Genomic DNA, 19,090 nt, shown 5'->3' with positions numbered 1-19,090 from the left:
CATGTAGTACCAGGGTACAAAAATACCCTGTCAAGTGTCTGCGTTTGTGTTTGAAGGCCCAGAGCGAAAATATTTCACAGGAATCGCTTAAAGTGGAACAGAATACACTGTAACTACAGGATGTATTCAGTTGCGCAATGTAGCTACCCATGAATAACTGGTTTGCATTAGCCGATGATAAACATTTATACAGCATTAGCAAGGGTGGGTCCATTTGAAGAAACAAAAAATGTACGTCAGAGTGAATATTTACTGGTGGAATTTGCTGATGAGAGCAAACAAAGAAAAACTGCTGAGTCACTCATAAATCTTCTCTCTGCAGAGCAGGCCATTGAGTATGCCAGTTAAATGTAAATAACGCAATTTGCTTTCTCACCACTAGATGCCACTAAATCTCACAAACTGGGCCTTTAAAAATATAACTAATTGCCATTGAATAATAAATGCTGCTGTATTGATGTCTGGCTGAGTCATGCTGAATTCATGTTAATTTATTGTGAGTTATTGACCTGCTCCATCTTTTGAATTGAAGAGCTTAAAGTGATACGCTATTAAAATATTGATTACCTGTGACAGATGTTCAACAATTCCCTCTAAAGTTGTGCCAGTATGGACTATGAATGAGCTGGTACACTACAAACTTAAACGATTTCAGGGAAAATTCTGCCCACGTGTGTCTTCGGAGCACCGTGGACATTTTCTAGACAGGGATCAACTACCACTACTCTGCTTACCGACAGCAACCGTCCACAGGTCGTGACAAAGGAGGCCGAGGAGTCATCGCAAGAGGAGCAGCGAAGTAACTCTCGAATTGCAAGACGGGTCTCTGCCACATGGGCCTCCCGCGTGAAAAGATCCAGGATTCACGGAGGAAGCAGGGGGAGGACCCAGCCAGAAGTGAGGTGAAGTGCTGGCAGATCGGAGCAGGGGCAATATGTAAAATACAACAGCTACGTGGGAGACGTGAAGGAGACGGAGGCCAAACTGGAATACTTCAGTAGTCCGTCCAGGCTGACGTCTCCGGGGCCGAACTGCATCTCCAGAGAGCGGAGTTGTGGCAGTGAGCTCGGCAGAGTGGCTGAAGAGTGGGATGAATGAAAGAAAGGAGCAAAGGGTGAGGGGGAGGGGGAGGGAGGACGAGCAGGTACCGTGCTGGTTGGCTTTTGCCATAATCCTTCTCCTGCAGAGTAAGCCTGAGCGACAGGACGGACCGGTGGGTGGAGAAGACGGGAGGCCCGTAAGGTCACAGACAGATTTAAGGCCAGTCAAGAGTCAGAAATATATCCCCCAGGTTTGCTTTGTGTTGCAGACGCTTGGTTACCAAGGATACAATTCAAACAGTCACTTCAAATCATATCATGAAAATAATCAGACACTACAAATATATGCATTTTATTTTGTTGTGGCACCCAAACGGTGGCATACTTTGTTTTCCAGCTAGAAAAATTGGCACTATATTGCTTGGTCCCCTGCGAAAAATTTAAGATTTAAATGGATTCATGAGATGGAACAATGGATGTATAAAGTTGCTGGAAACGAATCAAGTGCAGTGATGAATTTACCCTGAAGTCATAGTTGGTATAACAAAGTTCCCGTGAGACCTCAGAAATCCTATCTGAACAATAACAGTGTTTCCGTTACGCTCCCTCGCCACTAGAAGCCTTATGCAGGATGCCTTTAAGAATAAAAACCTTTTCGCAATGGTTCAGTTCAGTTCGTTATTGTTTCTACCGAGCTATTTTATCTTTTATCACAATACACTTAAACTAATGGATCCCTAGCATGGCTCCCCAACAAAAAGCAAAAACAACAAAAACCTGACAAAGATCTGGAGTATAAAGCCCAGGAGCCTTAATCTTCATGGATAACATTGGGTATACCTAAAAAAAAAAATAATCACAACACACTGTAGGTAGGACTTGCTTGGGCTGAAATTAAATTTGATTGGTTTTGTAGGTCAAAGAACATCAGATGAATACGGCAAAGCAGGATTTTCATCAGGAAGACTATTTTCAAGCAATAATCCAGCTGTAACCTCAAACTAACAGACAATACTGTATTCCTGCTTTCATTTGCCAAATTCAATAGGATCTCCCTTGACCCACACCTCAACCTTCCAACTAGTTCTGTAGAAAAAATGTTTTTTGAATTTTAACAGTGACACCCAACACTGGGAACCAGGTAAAGACATGACTCTCTTCCTCTGGGTGGATTTCTTCTAAAATAGGACCAGCTGCTTAAACTCAACAGAGCAAACAGGATTAATAGCTTCAGGATAAATCCATGAACAAGCAACTGTGGCAAAGAGCAGCAGGTTTCAAGTCATTTAAATAAAGTACAGACAATATTGATAGGCTTTCAGAGGTACCTGTGGGAGGAAAACAACGTAGGCTCCAATAAAAACAACTACTAACTTCCATGAGTTTACAATATACGATACAGACTAGATCATTTTGGTGGAAAGTTTGAAGATGATGAAAACTTAAATTTCCCTATCCCTGTGCACCAACAGGTCAGGTTGATGGCACACAGAAGCAGGCAGGGAAAGACAAACAATACAGATCAAGTCCCACAGCTATTTGTAAAACACACATACCCAATTAGAATCAAGTAGCGCGAGCCAAGTGTTTTGGGCTCCTTCTTAAGCGCAACGCACGGTGCCGACTGAACAACTGGCACAGTCCTCCATTACACCGCGACGTCTCCATCAATACAGGTCTGACAGCAAGTCCCGGTGTGTACTAAGCTCCCCTCAAAGTGCAAAGTGCTGCCCTGTAACTCATGCTCGCTCTCAACCCGACGAGCTAGCTGGAACAGTTCCCGCGTCGTCTTTGGAATTTATCTCACGTACCCATGTGGCAAAGAGCCCATGTAGATTGCTGGGAAAGTGGATGTAAAACTTGGCGGGTGATGGGCGAGCACCATATCCAATCACGTTCAACCCAGCTGACAACTTGAGAATACAAGACAGGAATAGGCCTCGAAAACGCTGTTTTTGATAGTTTACAGGAATTTCATTCTCTTTCTTTTATTTTACTATAGAAAATCTGCGTTGCAAGGAGTTTCTCTCGTTTTTCGCACAGGCCTTCAACGGCAAGCAGACTTGAAACTAGGGCTGCAACTTGCGAGTATTTTTGTTGTCGATTAATCTATCGATTATTTTTCCGATTGGTCGATTAGTCACAATTATCTTCTTTATTTTCGCCACCTATTTTGGACTTATGTTTAACCTAACTTCACAGCTATAATATAATATAATATACAGCGACTCCAGTGTGTCCGCATTTAAGGTGTTTGCATATCGTCCTAGTGCTACCATGGTGAGCTAGGTGAGCTTCACAGAGTTTGCACCTAGCGTGTTTTGCTGCTTCGTTTTCTATGAAATATTCCTAAACTTCAGAAACTTTGGGTGGGAGTTTTCGAGCGTTTTCAGAGAAGAAGACGCTCTTCTGTTTTTTGCAGGGTGTAAACAGAGAGCGACACCGCCAACCTCAGCGCTCAGTACTGCACGATTAATCGATTAATCGATTAATCGTTGCAGCCCTACTTGAAACTGCATGAAAAACAGGATATTGCAATCCAGGTTTTGTTTTATTTTTTTGGTTGACATCTTTTTCGCCACTTCAGCAAAAGTGCTTGTGTTTCAAGAGAGGTGGGAGTGTTTCAATATGACGTCCAAGTCATCCCCCGCAATGATGACCCCGCAGGAATGTTGTGGCAAAAGTCCAATACCTAAGTGGGTGAAATTTTTTCTCCGCATCGGACCTATCCCCTGTGATGGAAGGTGATCTTACCAACCAACTCCAAACCTTGATGCTGAGTTGCCTTAGTTGTCTTAGGCCCTGTTTGCACTTGGTCACTTGTAACTGTTTTGGGGGATTGGATCACGAGAACGGATCTCGAAGCATCTGTTCGCACTTAGCATTAACATGCGTCTTGAGCATGCCATTTGTGATCGCATTACACCCCCCCCCCCTCCCCCCCCTGCCGAACCTATGCAAATGCAACATGCGTCATTTCCGTTTTTAACGACTGCGGGCAGTAAAGCGCAAAACCACGGCGAGTTTTACATGACAGCGAATAAGAATCAACTTCCTGTTTGCGGACTATATCAAGTCACTCGTTTTAATTCTACTGCAGCTCGTGCGTATGGATCCGAACGAGGAGTAACGACTGGTGGGACAGAGTGGTGACAACTTTATTTTCGGATCAACAGTGGCTGGCAAATTTTCAGATGCAACGTCGCACATTTAATCTTTTTACATTTAACCGCTGCTCCACTGACAAAATCAGCTAATGCGTAATGAAATTTATTAGCATCCTAATAAAAGAGTCTAACAAAAATTATTTGTTTTGGCTTCTTGTTTGTAACTTTATAATGACGACGCCTGGAGGTGGGGTGCCGACCAGGTATGTACACGGGAGAGGTGAGTGGAGTAGGCGGTCCTTAATGTGGACTGAGCTCGCATTCTGTTCGCACGTCCGTGACGAATGCGATTTTATGCGATGCGACTACCAGTCGGATGACAAAACGGATTTGGACTGTTTGCACTTGGTTACTTTGTGTGTTTTTTGCCGATCGGAATACGAAAAACGCTTGAAATGACCAAGTGCAAACAGGGCCTTAGCGCGTCACAGAACTAGATAAACACCCTCCTTTCACCTGTCGGAATCATTCTTTCAGATCATAACATGCAATTCCACAACTCCGTCTGCAGTTACTTGATGGGAGAAAAGGTTCCTTGCCTTGGACATCATTAGCAGCGTGCCATATCCTGCGCTGTCTAAACTCTTGCTTATTATGCAGCAGCCACTGTTTACAGCTTTTCTTAGTTCCTTTTTTCTTCCTGTGTGGTTTTTCAGGGCAGCTTGAAGCCGTCGCTCCTCAATGTGGTGGCCCCTCCGCCTCCTCCGGATCCATTAAAAAAGGATGTCCAGTTGAGCACGCCGCTGCACCACAGGAGGTCGTTGGCAAGAAAAGGCAACGCACTGTCACAGGCGACTGTACCCCGATTCCGCTGACGTGCGAGGGTGGCTCCCTGCGCTCCTACCGCTTCCTTTTGTCAACGTGGGCGTTGACAAACAGAGGAATCGGCGCGCATGAGTCACGCCGAAAAATGCATCCCCAAGCCAAATGCTTTGGCCGTTCTCTCCGTAAAGGGCTGAAACGTGACCCGTGCAGGTCACTGCAGAGAGACACACCCTGTCTCTGATGTCAAAACAAAGGTGTCCCCACGCAAGGATTGTTTTATTTAGCCTATGCAGAGTTAGCTAAAGGTAGCTCCACCACAGCAAACGCTGTGTCTAGCCTTTGGCTCAGGATTCTGTTTACTATCTGTCGATCTCATCCCATCGCAAATTCAATTTACACACGACGGCTCTCAGTAGGAAAAGGTTAAACCTCGTCTGCGCCGCCGTTCCTTATCTCACAGCTATCAGGCTCTTTATCAAATTCAGCCTCCCTAATGCGATTCTTCTATGACTCGCAGGCCATCCCTCGCTTCCTGGAGAGTCCATCCCAGCCAGTCGATGTTTTTCCAATAATCACCTCGAAGGAAAGGCCCGGTGATTTGCAGCGGTTGCCTAAAACTCCTGTGTGCTGAAAGCGGGTGCGCTAGTATGACAGGGAGGGTCACTGTTTAAGCACTGCTTACTACGATGTCAACAGAGGCGCGTACGGCGATGGAGGCGATGACAGCGGCGGCGGCGGCAGCAACAACAACAGAGGATCACCGAAGTCGAAGGGAGCAAACACAGCTGGGAGAGAAGGCAAAATCCGAGAAGCAGGGAGGATGAATGACCAGTTTATGATCTCATCGTTCAGAGACGCACACATCCAACTTTAATCTGCCAAGTGTCTGGGGGCCCATCCAGCTTAATTTAGGATGAAAAGAGGCAGAACCTAAGCGCAGCGAAGTTTATATTACTCCGGTGTAATTTATCGGCCCACAACACAAAGGCTTCTGTTTTACCCAATTACCTGCAAAATGACTTCACTCCAGGTATTCTAAGATGATGGAGGCGCTCATCGGCTTTCAGAATTTCTTTTTCTGTTGTTTTAAATCCTAAAAAAAATAAACGCATCATCGCAGTACCTAACATACATGTGGCTGAAAAACACTGCAGACATCAGAGTTAAAAAAAAACAAAAAAAACAAAACTTATCGGCAATACAGTGCATAAAGATATTAGACTGGCTATTAAAATTCAGTTCTGTCACAGCAAAACAATTTGTTGGCGGTCTGGAGCTCCTGACTGACTTTCAAACAGAAATCAGGCAGGTGCTTCTCTTTAGCAGGCGGTGAGCAGAACCCTGCGGTATTCTAGCTCAACCACTGTGGGTCTGATGGGTCCGTTTAAATCTTGCCAACTCTTCCATCTCCTCTATCAGGCTTGACTTCAGCTGCAATGCTTCTGCATGCAGTATTTAAAGTATTACCATTCAACGAACCATGCATTGGTTTCCCTACATATGAGACTCCATGGCAATGAGTCCCCCGGCCGAGACGCGCGCAAGCATCGCTGTTCTGATTGAATGTCAGTTAGTTATTATATACAATAAATTAATAGTACTCAACTGCTGCTATGAAACACACCGTGTAAATTGAGTGATGCAGTTACAGGTTGATGAAGAGGGAAATTATGTCAGATGAATTTAATGCCGATATAAGGTGGCTAACAAGAACATTAACAAGCTATCAGCTGGCTTTATGAAAGGAATGCACGTTATCCTGCTCCTTGCAGAAGTGAAAATGTAGACAGGTCCCGCACTCTTCCATTCATTTTGATCAAAAGGCAAAGACATGGCATGTATATTTATAGCCTGTCCAGTGAAAACGCCACCCCATCACAAAATAAGTCTGGGAAACTCAGCAGGCCCACCCACTTTCATCTTTGCCCAACCACAATATGCAGACGCCAGTGCAGACAAAAAGTTGTCGCCTGTGCAGGATGTACCACAGAGGCCACGTGTGAACGAGTGGAGGGAAAAAAATGATGCCGTTTTTAACACGGTTTCATCACTTGGGCGTCAAAAGTGTTGTGAACTCAGCAGTATGACCAGAATGCGCAGAAAGTTTCTGACATTACCAAATGAGGGATGAAACAAAAGGTCCGACAAGAGATCCGGGCCTGCCAGTCGTCTCCGGGGGGGGCCAAGTCACGAGTCCAGATGGAATCATGGGAGGTCATGAATATTCTCTGAGCTTGCACTCTATCACTGGTGTGCAGAGGACTGTCTCGAACACCAATTCACAGCAAAACAGCTTCTTATCCCCTCAGCTCAGCTCTTTCCTGATGTGTTGCAACAGCGAAAATCCATAAAGTCAACAAGTGAAGTGAATAGAACAGTTGATTGAATACATTCTGTCATCTTGCGAGCAATCTGGCCATTACGAAACAGAATCGGTGGGGATGAAACTCGGCTCCCTCAGGCTGCCGTTAGCTAGTTTTAGATCTATTTCCTTCGACATCAGCGGGCTCTTGCTTCATCCAACCCATGCGCACGTGTAATTTCTTCCAGATGAACCCTATCGCTGGAGTCGTTCATTACATAACGACTCCCCTCATCATCGTCTAAGGCCCGTGTCAAGACACATGCAAATAAAAATCTGCGTGCGGCGGTTCCAGTGTGCCCCCCCCCCGGGATCGGCCTCTCACTATCTGGCATGTCGAGCCGTCAGTGAATTTCTGTTTTTTTAGACTTTCAGGGATAGACAGGAGTTTTGTGCGTGTGTGTGTGTGTGTGTGTGTGTGTGTGTGTGTGTGTGTGTGTGTGTATTTGGCAAACTTGCTTAAGTTTGCTACATGAGCAGTCATCTATGAACACTCTGCAGTGATCAGCCAGTGTATGTATACACTTATACATGTATTTAATGTATATTTAAAAAATAACAGATTTTTTTTATCCTTGAGGGCAAAGTCAGGGGTGATATCTGTATACATATATATATATTTTTTTTTTTTCTTTTTTTACATAACAGTATGCAAATCTTGAAATAATCAGCAGTTTCTCTGAAAGCTGCATCGTTATTGCATATTTTATTATTTGCATCCATCCTCCGTCAGGGGGTCTTTTTCATCCAAAACTTCAATCCAACCTCTATCTCAACGTTTCCTATCCATCACCTTGTGCCCCCGCGAAACAAACATCACCTCGGACAGGTAGCTGGACGACTCACCGGCTGCTCGTCGCTGGTGTCCAGCGGTGCTGCAGCAGCCGGTGCGGCAGCTGTTCCCGCTTCGGCGCCCGGAGCCTCGGCCAGCCTGTCCAGACACGCCGAGCCGAGCGAGGAGCTCTTGTGGTGGTGGTGGGACTGCACCAGCTGGGCCAGGGTGGGCTTATCGGGGCTGGCAGACTGCTGCTTCGGGGAGGAGGACGGCGGCGGCGGCGGCGCCAGTTTCCCACCGGCAGCTTTGACGCAGAGTCGCGCCTCCTTGGCTTCCAGGTCCGCCTGAGAGAAGAGCAGGTCGGGCTGCGAGGAGGAGATGATCCGGTCCAGGACGACGTGCTCTTTCCGCCGCATCTTCTTGAACACCCAGCCGCCTCGCTCCTTCTTGTCCTCGGGCTCTCTGGAGCCCAGCTTGGGGCTGAGCAGCGGCTTGGCTCGGGCTTGGAGCTGCTTCCATATCGTGTTGTGCTGGTGCTGGGGCGAGCTGCCGTCCGACTCGTGCCCCCCGTCCCCACCGCCACCGCCGCCGCCGCGCTCCATTCTTGCCGCTCTGGAGCTCCGCTCCGGACGGACGGACGCCCCTGCTGTCACGGCTGCGACAAATTTACGCAACCCAGCCGCTGACCCAGTTCAGCTGCCGTACGTAGAGAGGGAAAAAACACTCGAAAGCGCGACGAAGAAGCTCCGTGAACATACTCCAGCAACAGCGCCGTGAGTCTCGCTCTCGTCCTGCCTCCGTCCACACGGAAGCGTCCCCACAACAGCAGCAGCAGCAGCTGCAGCAGCAGGGCCGGACTCAGCGCTGAGAGACCCAGGGCACAGCCCACGTCCCACCCCTACCTTGAACAGATGCCAAACCACAAAGCATTCACTCTCAAAAACTATTTTTTAAACACTCGAGGGCGGGCGAAGCCGTTGTGAAAGACTGACTGGTTGAGACATAAACAACAGAAACGTTTTCCTTGTATTTGCGTCCAGTATGCAGGATTTGGCAAGGTACCACATCCCTAGAAAACAAAAACTATGCTCCTAAAAAAAAAGAGATAGTAAAACTAGCGTACGAAAAGGTCAGAATTTTTATTTATTTATTTTATTTTATTTTTACTATTCAGAGTAACTACCAGTCTCTCTAAATAGAACCGATTTCGTCAGATTTTCATTGGTGTGGGTTAACATAATTATGTCTCATGGCACATTTACTTGGCTTTTGATTTTACTTGGCTTTTGATTTGTTTACTCACTTAAAAGTTTATTTGAATAATTCTCTGAAATGTATAAGTAAGCACTGAAATATGTATGTAAATACAGCTCGTAGAGGGAATTCTATTGAAAAATCCCTCAAGCAAAATAGGAGCATGGAGCACTCCAGGGAAACTGGGTCGATAAAATCCAAAACAACTGTGAAACAGGGATTGAAAACTATAAACATTCCTTGTTGTTTTGCAAAAGTCTGAGGATGTGAAATGCTTGCCATGAAATCTGTCACCTCAAACTATCGTGAGATTTTATAGATCCAACGCGGTCGGAGACACTTTAAATATTGTTGTCGGCACATTTGCATGAAAGCAGACACTTGTAAGATAAAAGTGGATTCCATTTCATTTATTAAACCTTACAGTAAGTCATAACGTAACACTGTTCCTGGAAAAAATATAAAAAGGAAATGCATTGTTACTGTAAGGATAATTCATTGCAGGACAACACTTGAACCTCACTCAGACAGTTCCTTTGCAAAGGATGTGATCCAGGAGAGAGAGAGGGGGGGCATATGTTCCAGCAGGCTTGACATGTTCACTGACAACACCACTGTAACACAAGGGTATAGGAAACACTGACATTGTTCTGCGCTGAACATTGAATTTATTTGTCGTTCTGCGCATTATTACTTCATCTTAACATGGCTTTACAATGAGAGTTGTGGAAGCTAACAGCAAACCTTGGCTCCAGCCTTCTTTAGCTCCAACAGATCTCGAAATAACATTTTGTTTTACTTCACGAAAAAAAAATTATTGTGTGTGTGTGTGTGTGTGTGTGTGTGTAACAACAATTGCTTAAGAAAAGTGTTCCAAGGTATTTGAAACTCTGTCATCTCTCATATTTACAGCTTGCTTTATTGTATGGTAACAAAAAATGGCTTCTTCCAATAAAACAAAGATTGTGGAACTGTGCCTTCAGCGATCGGGTCTCACTTGTCAACGTTATTCTCGACATTGAATTACTGGAGAGTCCAATTTCCCCTTTTAAAGGTTGCGCTGACTTCATTTATTGTTTTGTTGAGTCATTTGGTGACATTTGTCAAACTGGGTGACAAATGCTAGTTGCATGCTTCCAAGGCTCCTTATTCAGCTAAATAAAGAAAACACTTCCTCACTTTCTCGGTAGCAGTAAACACCTACAAAACAAAGAAACTATTTTCCGACAGGGGGAAAGTTTGGCACGCTTTCCTTCGGATCTTGTCTGCGTATGCATCACACTGCAAGATCCTGATAAATGAGACAGAGGCAGGAAGGGGAACAACCGAAGCTTTACAATGACAGATTCAACTGCTTTATGATAGACCAAACACAAAGTCCCGCACTTATTTTGATGGAGTTGAACAGACTGGAAGATAGAAGATTCTCCAAATGCCCAAGATCTGGATCTGTCCCAATGGTACCATTCTGCAGTGGCGTCATATGAAAAGAAAAATATGTTTAATGGTTTGCCTGACATCTTGCATGTTAATCGCTTCTATTTGAGCACAATTTGCTTGCGCTTTGTTTGGTTTTTGTTTGGTTTTTTTTTGCAACACTTATAGTTTGCATTGGAAATCACAACACACAGGGAAACCAAGCAGCACGCAATGCTTTCAAACCACCGGCCAAACCATTTACATCCTGGTGTCGCTTCGAACATCGCATGGAAATAGCAGCGAGGGAGTCGGTGCCTTTGTGCCACTCACTGATTCAAGTATAAAACTGAACTGAACCGAACGCTAACCTAACCGTGACCTACGAGTCGCAAAGTGCCGTCTACTGTCTATTGCCTAAATGCATCCGCTTGGCCAAAGACTGCATCCATAAAGTGTATGAAAAAGTAATGGCAAACATAACCCTAACATTTACACGCACAGGGTCCAAACATGTTCCAGCATGCTGTGATTCGTCATGTGCTCACCGGAGTTTTCTAAAAACCAGGACATTTTCTAAAGGTTCCCAAGTCACGCTGGGTGGAACAAATACCTAAATAAATAAAAGCTCGACCGTGGGCCGTGTCGTGTGCCGTCTGGACCGCGGGCTCAAAGAGCTCAGAGGTCCTGCTCGTGCATCTGCTGCTGCATCTTCTGGAGCATCTGCTGCATCCTCCTCAGCTGTGGAGGCGAGGGGGGGGGGTCGGGGGGGGAGAGAGATGGAGGGGATAAGAAGCAGCTTACGTAACGACATTGTTTCCCATCCAGCATCTCCGTTACGTAAGGGCCCACTGCGCTGCATTTTTCAGCATTTGGAGCGCCGTCGAGGCAGATCATTATTATTCTGTGTTTTGTTTTTTTTGCCCCCACACGTTCTTACCTCCTCGTCTTTCTTTTTGATGAGAGTCTCCGTCTCCACATCCGGCGAGTTCAGCGGCAGCAGAGGGATGGGGCTCTCCACGCGCTTCTCAGCGTTCATCTTGCTGCGAGACGTGAGGGGGATAAACAAGGAGAGTGGCAGAGCGGGGAGGGAAAATGTTGTAACAGGGGCTGTCGGCGTTAACGCATTAATCGCGATTAGTTAAATGCAATCCATGGCGCGTTGATTTTTTTAAATTTTTTTATCGCATTTCAAACGTGAGGCCGGGTTCACGCCGGAAGCGGAAGCCCGCTTCCTTTCAGTGCCCTTGTTAAACAGATGCTGTCTGTCAGACCAGACGCGAAGGACAGGAAGGACAGGAAGCCACTCAAAGAAGCACAAGAAAAGCGGATACATTTTCAAAATAAAATACCGTGATTGACAAATGCGATCATATTTCTGTATGTTACATTTGTCAGTATCTAAACAGAGTGCAAGAGAAATCCCTGTTCGACTTTCCATGCGTTGGAAAGAGGAGAAAAAAAACGAGCGCTGGATGCGAGCAGGTGGCATAGGGCAAAGGAAATTCCCACCAGAGGGCGCTGTCACTAGCCTGGAAGAGGGGGTTGTTGGTGCCCTTTGTGACCTCCCAAAAGGCAGACATTCAGACGTGTGATGCAGAAGGGGTCACACTCTCTAAAAAAAAAAAGTGGAGCAGGCAGAAGTGGATGGATGGTTCAACATATTGTTAGAAAACACAGCAGTAGATTTTACATGGCATGGCACCTTTAAAACTAAATTTTATTTTATTTATTTATTTTTAATTTTAAAAAGAAAAAGGCTTTTTACTTTGCTGATGTTTCTGATTGCACCACTAGAGGGAGCGCTGGTCAATGAATATTTTTGAATGTTTATTGTAATAACTTAATGTCGTTTCCTTGTATATCTTTACCGACTCTTACCTGCAGCTGTGCTTCAGGGCTTTGCAGTAGCTGTACTACTACTACTACAGGTCGAAGGTTGACTGACTAATTGATTAGCAATAGGATTTTACTCTTTAGCTCCTCTAAAGTCTTCAACCGCTCTCAGTCTGCGGCGGTTGGTTCGCTTCCTTTTACGTAGGATTAGAGAGGATTCCACATACCTTGGCATGTTTCGACGGGAACCTCCGTTCTTCCTCTGATGTGTCAGTGTGATATGTGCTGCTGAGTCTAAATGTCGTGGATGCGTTTTTTTTTCTTTTTCTTTAACCTTTTCCACACGAAAATACATTTTGGTTCATTGCAACCAGAGACACAAAAAATCTTGAGACGTGTCCAGAGAGCTAAATACCTTTCAAAACAAAATATGGTCAAGAGATGTATAGATAAAAGTAATTTTTAAGATCCAAAAATTGTGACGTGCACACACACACACACACACACACACACATGCACACACACCTGGTCATGTTCTGGATGCACTGGGCTCGGTAGTTCTCATAGTGGGAGTCGTTGGTGATGTCCTTCAGGTCGTGCATGTGGGTCCGGATCAGCATGGTCCTCAGCTTCACAAAGTCGCAGTGTGACGGGTTTTCCACTGGCAAGGACGATTCATGCACGGTTAGCGTTGTCACGGTAACCCAGCTTCACTTCAACCAGCGGCAGAGCGCTCCTCACCCTCCACGATGCCCCACGGGTACAGCCTCCCTCTCACCCTCTGACCCCGGGCTTCCACCACCGTGTTGCTGCCAATCACTGCGAACGGAGTGCTGTCCTGCGTGACGGAGCAGTGGCACAGAGGGTCAGTGGCTGTTATCTGGGAACCATCTAAAGGCAGCAGATCTGGTGAACAAAAGCCCATTGTGCAGTTCCCAATGGCCAGTTATGATTATTTGAAGTTCCTATATTATGCTAAAAATGAATTTACTATTGTGTTTCTCTATTCTGGCAGTGGCCCTAAAAACACACACAATTCCTAAAACCAACCCTTTGTGATGTCACAGCATCACAAAGGGTTGGCCACATTTCAGCCACCTTATTTTTTTACATGTTCCAAATAAATGGAGGGTAAATTCCAAGAACTGGACAGTGTCTTCATCAGATCTGTGGAAGAATATGTTGCTTTGACAATAAATGAGTGCTCCGCTATTTGCACAATATACCCAGCGGGTTGTCAAATTACAAAGCGCTGCATCCCAATGATGGCATTCTTGTCTCATCTCATTTTGCGAAGAGAACAGGTGAGTACAGATGCATACACATGAATAAATAGCCTGTATTTAAAAACCTTTAAACCGTTTGACTTGCGTGACGTGCGTTCATCGGACAGCGACACAGCAAACCTTCAGGTCTTTGTCTTGACGCTTCAGCTCCTCATCCTCGTCAGAGTCGTTGTCAGGGTACTGGTAAATCTTGATGCCGTACTTATCTATTTCTTCTCTCAGCTAAGAGGGCAACACACGTGCGCACGCGCGCACGCACACACGCACACACACACACACACACACAGCAGAGAGACAGAGGTTCAGAGACACAGGCACGGACAGGCCTCGCAACTTTGGATCCGATAAAATCTCAGAGAAGGGATCAGCAATTCATCAAGCGCCCTCTTTTTTTCCCCCCCTGCCACTCCAAGCTAAGCTAACATTAACCTTAATCTGTGTCACACACCCCATACTTTTGACATGGAGCTGATTACGTGTCTACGGACTCATCCTTTAACGCAGATGCGCACCCTGCCCTACGTGGTTGTGCGGGAGGATAAAGTTCAAAATAAAATCTTGGTTGAAGGAGCAGGCACTTCATGAAGCAAAGAGTCACTTCTATGGCATAATGGAGATTCAGACACAGGAAGCATTTATATTCATGCAACAATATATATGGCAGAGAGAAAGGTCAGTGCGTGTTGCACTTCCCGCTCTCAAGGCCAAAGGCCTTGAAGCGAGTTGCCATAATTTTTCACACGTCCTCAGATCATCTGCTGAATCTGCGATCAGCATTTCCTGTTTGGCCGTTTTGCCCCTTACCCGCTCCTTGAGCTTCTTGATCTCGGCGGGCGTGAGGCAGTCGGCCTTGGCGATCAGCGGGACGACGTTCACCTTGTCCTGCAGGGCTCTCATGAACTCGATGTCGACCGGACGCAGCCTGCGGGAGGTGGAGGGGTCAGGCGTGAACTTCTGTCAATGGCGTTTAAAGGTTAAGTGTGAAGAATGTGGAGATTTTCAGAAGAAACGGTGGCATCAAGTGGTTACGTTTTAGATTGCAGCGCTGTTACATTCCCCCTCCCTCTCCCGAGCTTGCCAGTGAACTGCGGTGGCCTGTGCACACAAACTTGGGTACCTCGTTCACCTCCTTCTTTATTGGTTTATTTGAGGAGCTGGATTGTGCACACTTGGTGCCTAAGAAATATGGCGGTGCAAGATGGTAGCTAACTGGGAACAAGGCTCCATGTATATTCTTAGATATATAAATAAGAAGCATTCTTTGGGTAAGAAAACCAAGTAAATTTTTTTGCACTGAGAGCATGCATTTTTATTACTGTATTTATGGGCAGTTTATTAAGCTTTCACCAATATACAAATACTAAATCAGTCCAAATAGTACACACTGGACCTTACGGAAAAACAAAAGCCAAAAAACCCCCCAAAAAATAAACGTGTTACCCATGTCCAAACGGCGGTATGAAGTAGAGGCAGCAGTGCACCCTGTTGTCCTGGATGTTCTTCCTGTTGAGGCCGCTCTCGTCCCTGAAGTACTGCTCAAACTGCTGGTTGATGTAGTCTGTGACTGCCCTCCAGCTGCCAACCGCGCAGAGGAGGGTGTTTATTCATTTCTGCTGGGGCCTGCGTGGATGTTTTACGGGTTTCAAGTCATCGCCAACTCACCATTCGGTGTTGTTGACGGCGTCCCCGAAACCCGGAGTGTCCAGGATGGTCAGCTTCAGCTTCACGCCCTTCTCCTCAATGTCCACCGTGTGCTTGGTGATGTCCACCGTCTGACTGATTCGCTCTTAAAGTTTTTTTTTTGTTTCGTTTTTTTAATCACACCAAAAAGACAGGAGCAGTTATTCATCAGGATTCCTCTCGCAGCGGCGTTGGAACTGCAATTGCGATGACTCACCCTCCGCATTGAGCAATTTCCTGTCTTTATGCAAATCAGTGAGGAACAGGCTGTTCACCAGGGTGGATTTACCAAGGCCAGACTCACCTGGAACACACACACACACACACACACACACACACACACACAGGCTGTTTTATTCACAGTGAACATAGCAAAAAGGAAGATCAGGTTCTTATTCGTGATGCGATGGCTGAAGGACTTACATTCACATCCTTAACTACAAAAAGAATGTAAAAGTAAAGAAAACACTGTTACAGGTCATATATCAGGAACTCGTGTTAGCAAAACAAATAACAGATTATCAGCTTTTTTTGCCTGAGTCAGTTCAGGATATTTGTCTTTGGGATGTTGGAACGTTCAGAATGCAGATAAGAGGCATTCCTCGCTCTGCAGACAGACTCGGGATCGTTCCGATTGAACCCTGAGAGAGATATTGATGAGACTACACCATCCTTCCATACATCTAAATATCCACCGGAGTTGCAGACAGTCTCGCAGACGTTGTTTTGCACTCCCCAGTGCTGATGACTAAATCACGCTGCCGAATTGAACCTAGCGGACGGCTCGCTCGCTCAGGGCATCGACTCTATCTTCTAGACTGCGGGAATTAGAGGGATAATGTTTCAGTCACTTCACACAGAAGATTTAAAAAGCCTCCAGACTTTCTCAGGGGCTGGATTCAACTTGTGATTAGAGATAGAGAGAGAGAGACAGAGAGAGAGAGAGAGACTTTCGGTGACTCATCCTCCAGATTGACGTTCCGATTCGAGCCGAGCCAAAACGTTTTTCACAGGACCTGGGAAACTTGTGAAGAGGGAGCCGGTGCGGAGGTGTGGTGGCGCTGCTGCCTCCGCCACGCTAAACATCCCAGCAGCAGCAGCAGCAGCGGGAGAGCGGAGTGAGCTAGAGCACCGCCGTTCTGGTGAGTCCAGCACCAACCCCACAGGCGAGGAGATCTTTTTCACCCGTTTAAAAAAAATAATAAATAAATGCTCAACTTCGTACCTGCCACCATCAGGGTGAAGTCGAATCCTTTTTTCACTGACTTCCTGTGCACCTGGTTGGGCAGCGTTGCGAAACCGACGTAATCTTTTTCCTGAAAACACACAAACAACAAACAAGACACAAAAATGAGGTGGTTTTCGCCCAAGAAAGGAAAGTAACACAAAAGTATCCCTGTATCACCCTTGTATCGTAACACTTGTATAGAAAAATACTGCAGTTGGTGTGCGCGTTGCTTGCATTTAGCCATTTTTAGATTATTCACATTTTATTAGCAGATAATACTTTCACCATTTCACCATTTAAGGAGCCTCACAGGGTTCGTGATCTAAAAACCTCCTACCAGATCGATGGCATATTTAGCCTTCTGTTCACAGCCTGCAGCAAATACACTCAACTAGCTTTCCGCTAAAACTGATGTTGTTGCAACAATCATTCGGAGGGAGACAAAAAACAAAGCAATCTTAGAGGGTGTGACAAACCGCTAGCCGGGGGAATGCTGTCACTGAGAAGTGCCCCTTATGACATCACAATGGGATGATTTCTGAACAGAGACAAATACTGTTCAGAGAGAAAGAAGGATGAGTGATATTTGCATAACATGGGACCTCTAAAGTCTTAACTTGTATTAGGTCTCTTTTAATGCAGAATGTAAAACAATTATGATAAACGTGGAGGTGATTTACTCTAATTATTATTAATTGGCCCGGCAGTCCCAACCAAATACGAAATCACAAGTGTGGACCCTGAATCCCAGGAGTTAGCCTTGGCCGGATCTGGGTCAAAGCAACCCTCCCAGCTCGGCAAGAGGGGGGGTGGTTGCTGCGTTAGTAGGACATTTCCCATGATTCTTTGCATGTTTTATTGAAGTGGTGAGGGTGTGTGGGGGGGGGGGGGGGGGGGGGTGGCAAAGAGACTGTGAGAGAACCCTGAGGTCTCCCCAAGTATTCATAATACAGTGTGGCAGCCAGCCAGTGGCACGGTGCAGAGGAATTCATGTGACACGGTGGAGAGTAAAGCTCTCAAACAATGCAACGGGACAAAACAGAGGCCTGGAGAAGGCAGATGGCATGTGATGGCGATGATGATGATGATGATGATGATGATGATGATGCAGTAAATTTGCCTTGTTTTTTAGTAAAAATCCAGAGTGCTTTTCTTTCAATTTCCACAATTAGCCGTTTTAACGTTTTAATGTCTGAGGATGTGTTTGCAGGTCACGCCCACGCTCTCCTCACAACACACACACACACACACACACACACACACACACACACACACACACACACACACACACACACACACACGTCCAGACTGCCGGGTTGCACTTGGCTGAGTCTCTGTCCGCGGCTCTCTGAGTCAGCCTTGACGCTGCTGCTGCCGCCCGCCCGCCCGCTCCAGACGACGTGAAAAGGCAGAGCTGTGAGGCGGGATGCAGGTACATTACGAAACCGCCTGTCGATTTTTCAGGATGCATATCTTATAAATAACCGCGTGGAGGCGGAGAGGAGATGCTCCGTGTAACAGACACCGGGGTATCTGCTTCCTGTCCTGTCCTGTCTGCACCATCTACTCCCTGCCTCCTTGCTTCGTGGCCCAAGTGTTCACAAAATGGTCCTCTTGATGGATGCAGATTTGTGCCGTACATGCTATACACTCTGTACTGATCTCGTCTCCGCATCTTAAATGTTGCACGGAAAATATTTATCTGCCTGCCAAATTGATTTTGGGTGTGACATTCTCCATTTATAGTGGCTGACTGTGCTACCCATAAATGACTTGTATGCAGCCCAATCTCAAACTATTTTGCAGGTTAGTTTATCAGGATATGTGAACAGTAAATTCAGCAAGCAGTTGCCTTCATGCGGCGTGTTGGCACACTTGTACGCAGGACGGCTGAAAATCAAAGCGTTCGTCAAAGGGAGTTGCGGGGAAATTCTTTTTAAGGCTTCAGGGTGAAAAGTCACGCTGTTGTTTACATTTGCTTTAAAAGCAGCCTGGGTGAAGATTAAAGGGCAAAGCATTGTCGCGCAGGGCTGCGGGGTCGATGACGATGATGCTGATGCTGATGATTGACGTTGATGACGCTGCGATCTGGGTTCACGCAGGAGCACCGCCACGCACACCTTTGTCCTCTCTCTTACCTCCGCATCATCTGTGGCGTGAAGCCGAATTCCGGCAGGCGTCGGTTAGATGCGCGCATCCATCCATCCATCCATCCAATCCATGAATCCACCCATCCGGTTGGAAAAGAGAAAATGATGAAAACATCACATGCATTTTCTGC

General features: G+C 46.0%; 2 protein-coding genes across 8 annotated transcripts in view; both read right to left on the bottom strand.

Annotated features, from left to right (window-relative positions):
* Nucleotides 1-9,043, bottom strand: part of mctp1b (multiple C2 domains, transmembrane 1b) — a 30,632-nt gene extending 21,589 nt beyond the window's left edge. For 2 of the 7 annotated variants that reach the window (XM_076029748.1, XM_076029749.1), the window contains exon 1: nt 8,181-9,043. In XM_076029748.1, the coding sequence (XP_075885863.1) occupies nt 8,181-8,711 (531 nt within the window). In that variant the 5' untranslated portion in view covers nt 8,712-9,043. Of the gene's footprint in view, nt 1-734; nt 754-8,180 lie in introns of those variants that run through there. The other 5 variants (XM_076029750.1, XM_076029751.1, XM_076029754.1 and 2 more) reach the window with 4 other exon arrangements.
* Nucleotides 9,044-9,758: 715 nt separating this feature from the next.
* Nucleotides 9,759-19,089, bottom strand: septin5b (septin 5b). Its single transcript, XM_076029746.1, has 11 exons — nt 18,948-19,089; nt 16,807-16,897; nt 15,799-15,885; nt 15,564-15,687; nt 15,342-15,476; nt 14,706-14,823; nt 14,022-14,123; nt 13,357-13,453; nt 13,141-13,276; nt 11,720-11,822; nt 9,759-11,520 (listed from the first exon to the last, which is right to left on the bottom strand). The coding sequence occupies exons 2-11, from the start codon at nt 16,814-16,816 to the stop codon at nt 11,458-11,460; spliced, it is 975 nt and encodes a 324-aa protein (XP_075885861.1). The 5' UTR covers nt 16,817-16,897; nt 18,948-19,089; the 3' UTR covers nt 9,759-11,457.
* Nucleotide 19,090: the final 1 nt, after the last annotated feature.

This window comes from Nelusetta ayraudi, unplaced genomic scaffold (assembly GCF_046127955.1).
Source record: "Nelusetta ayraudi isolate G7.1 ecotype Tasmania unplaced genomic scaffold, CSIRO-AGI_Nayr_v1 ptg000026l, whole genome shotgun sequence".
NCBI lineage: Eukaryota > Metazoa > Chordata > Actinopteri > Tetraodontiformes > Monacanthidae > Nelusetta > Nelusetta ayraudi.
Note: the sequence above shows the minus strand (reverse complement) of the source record. Positions and strands in the feature narration are given on the sequence as shown.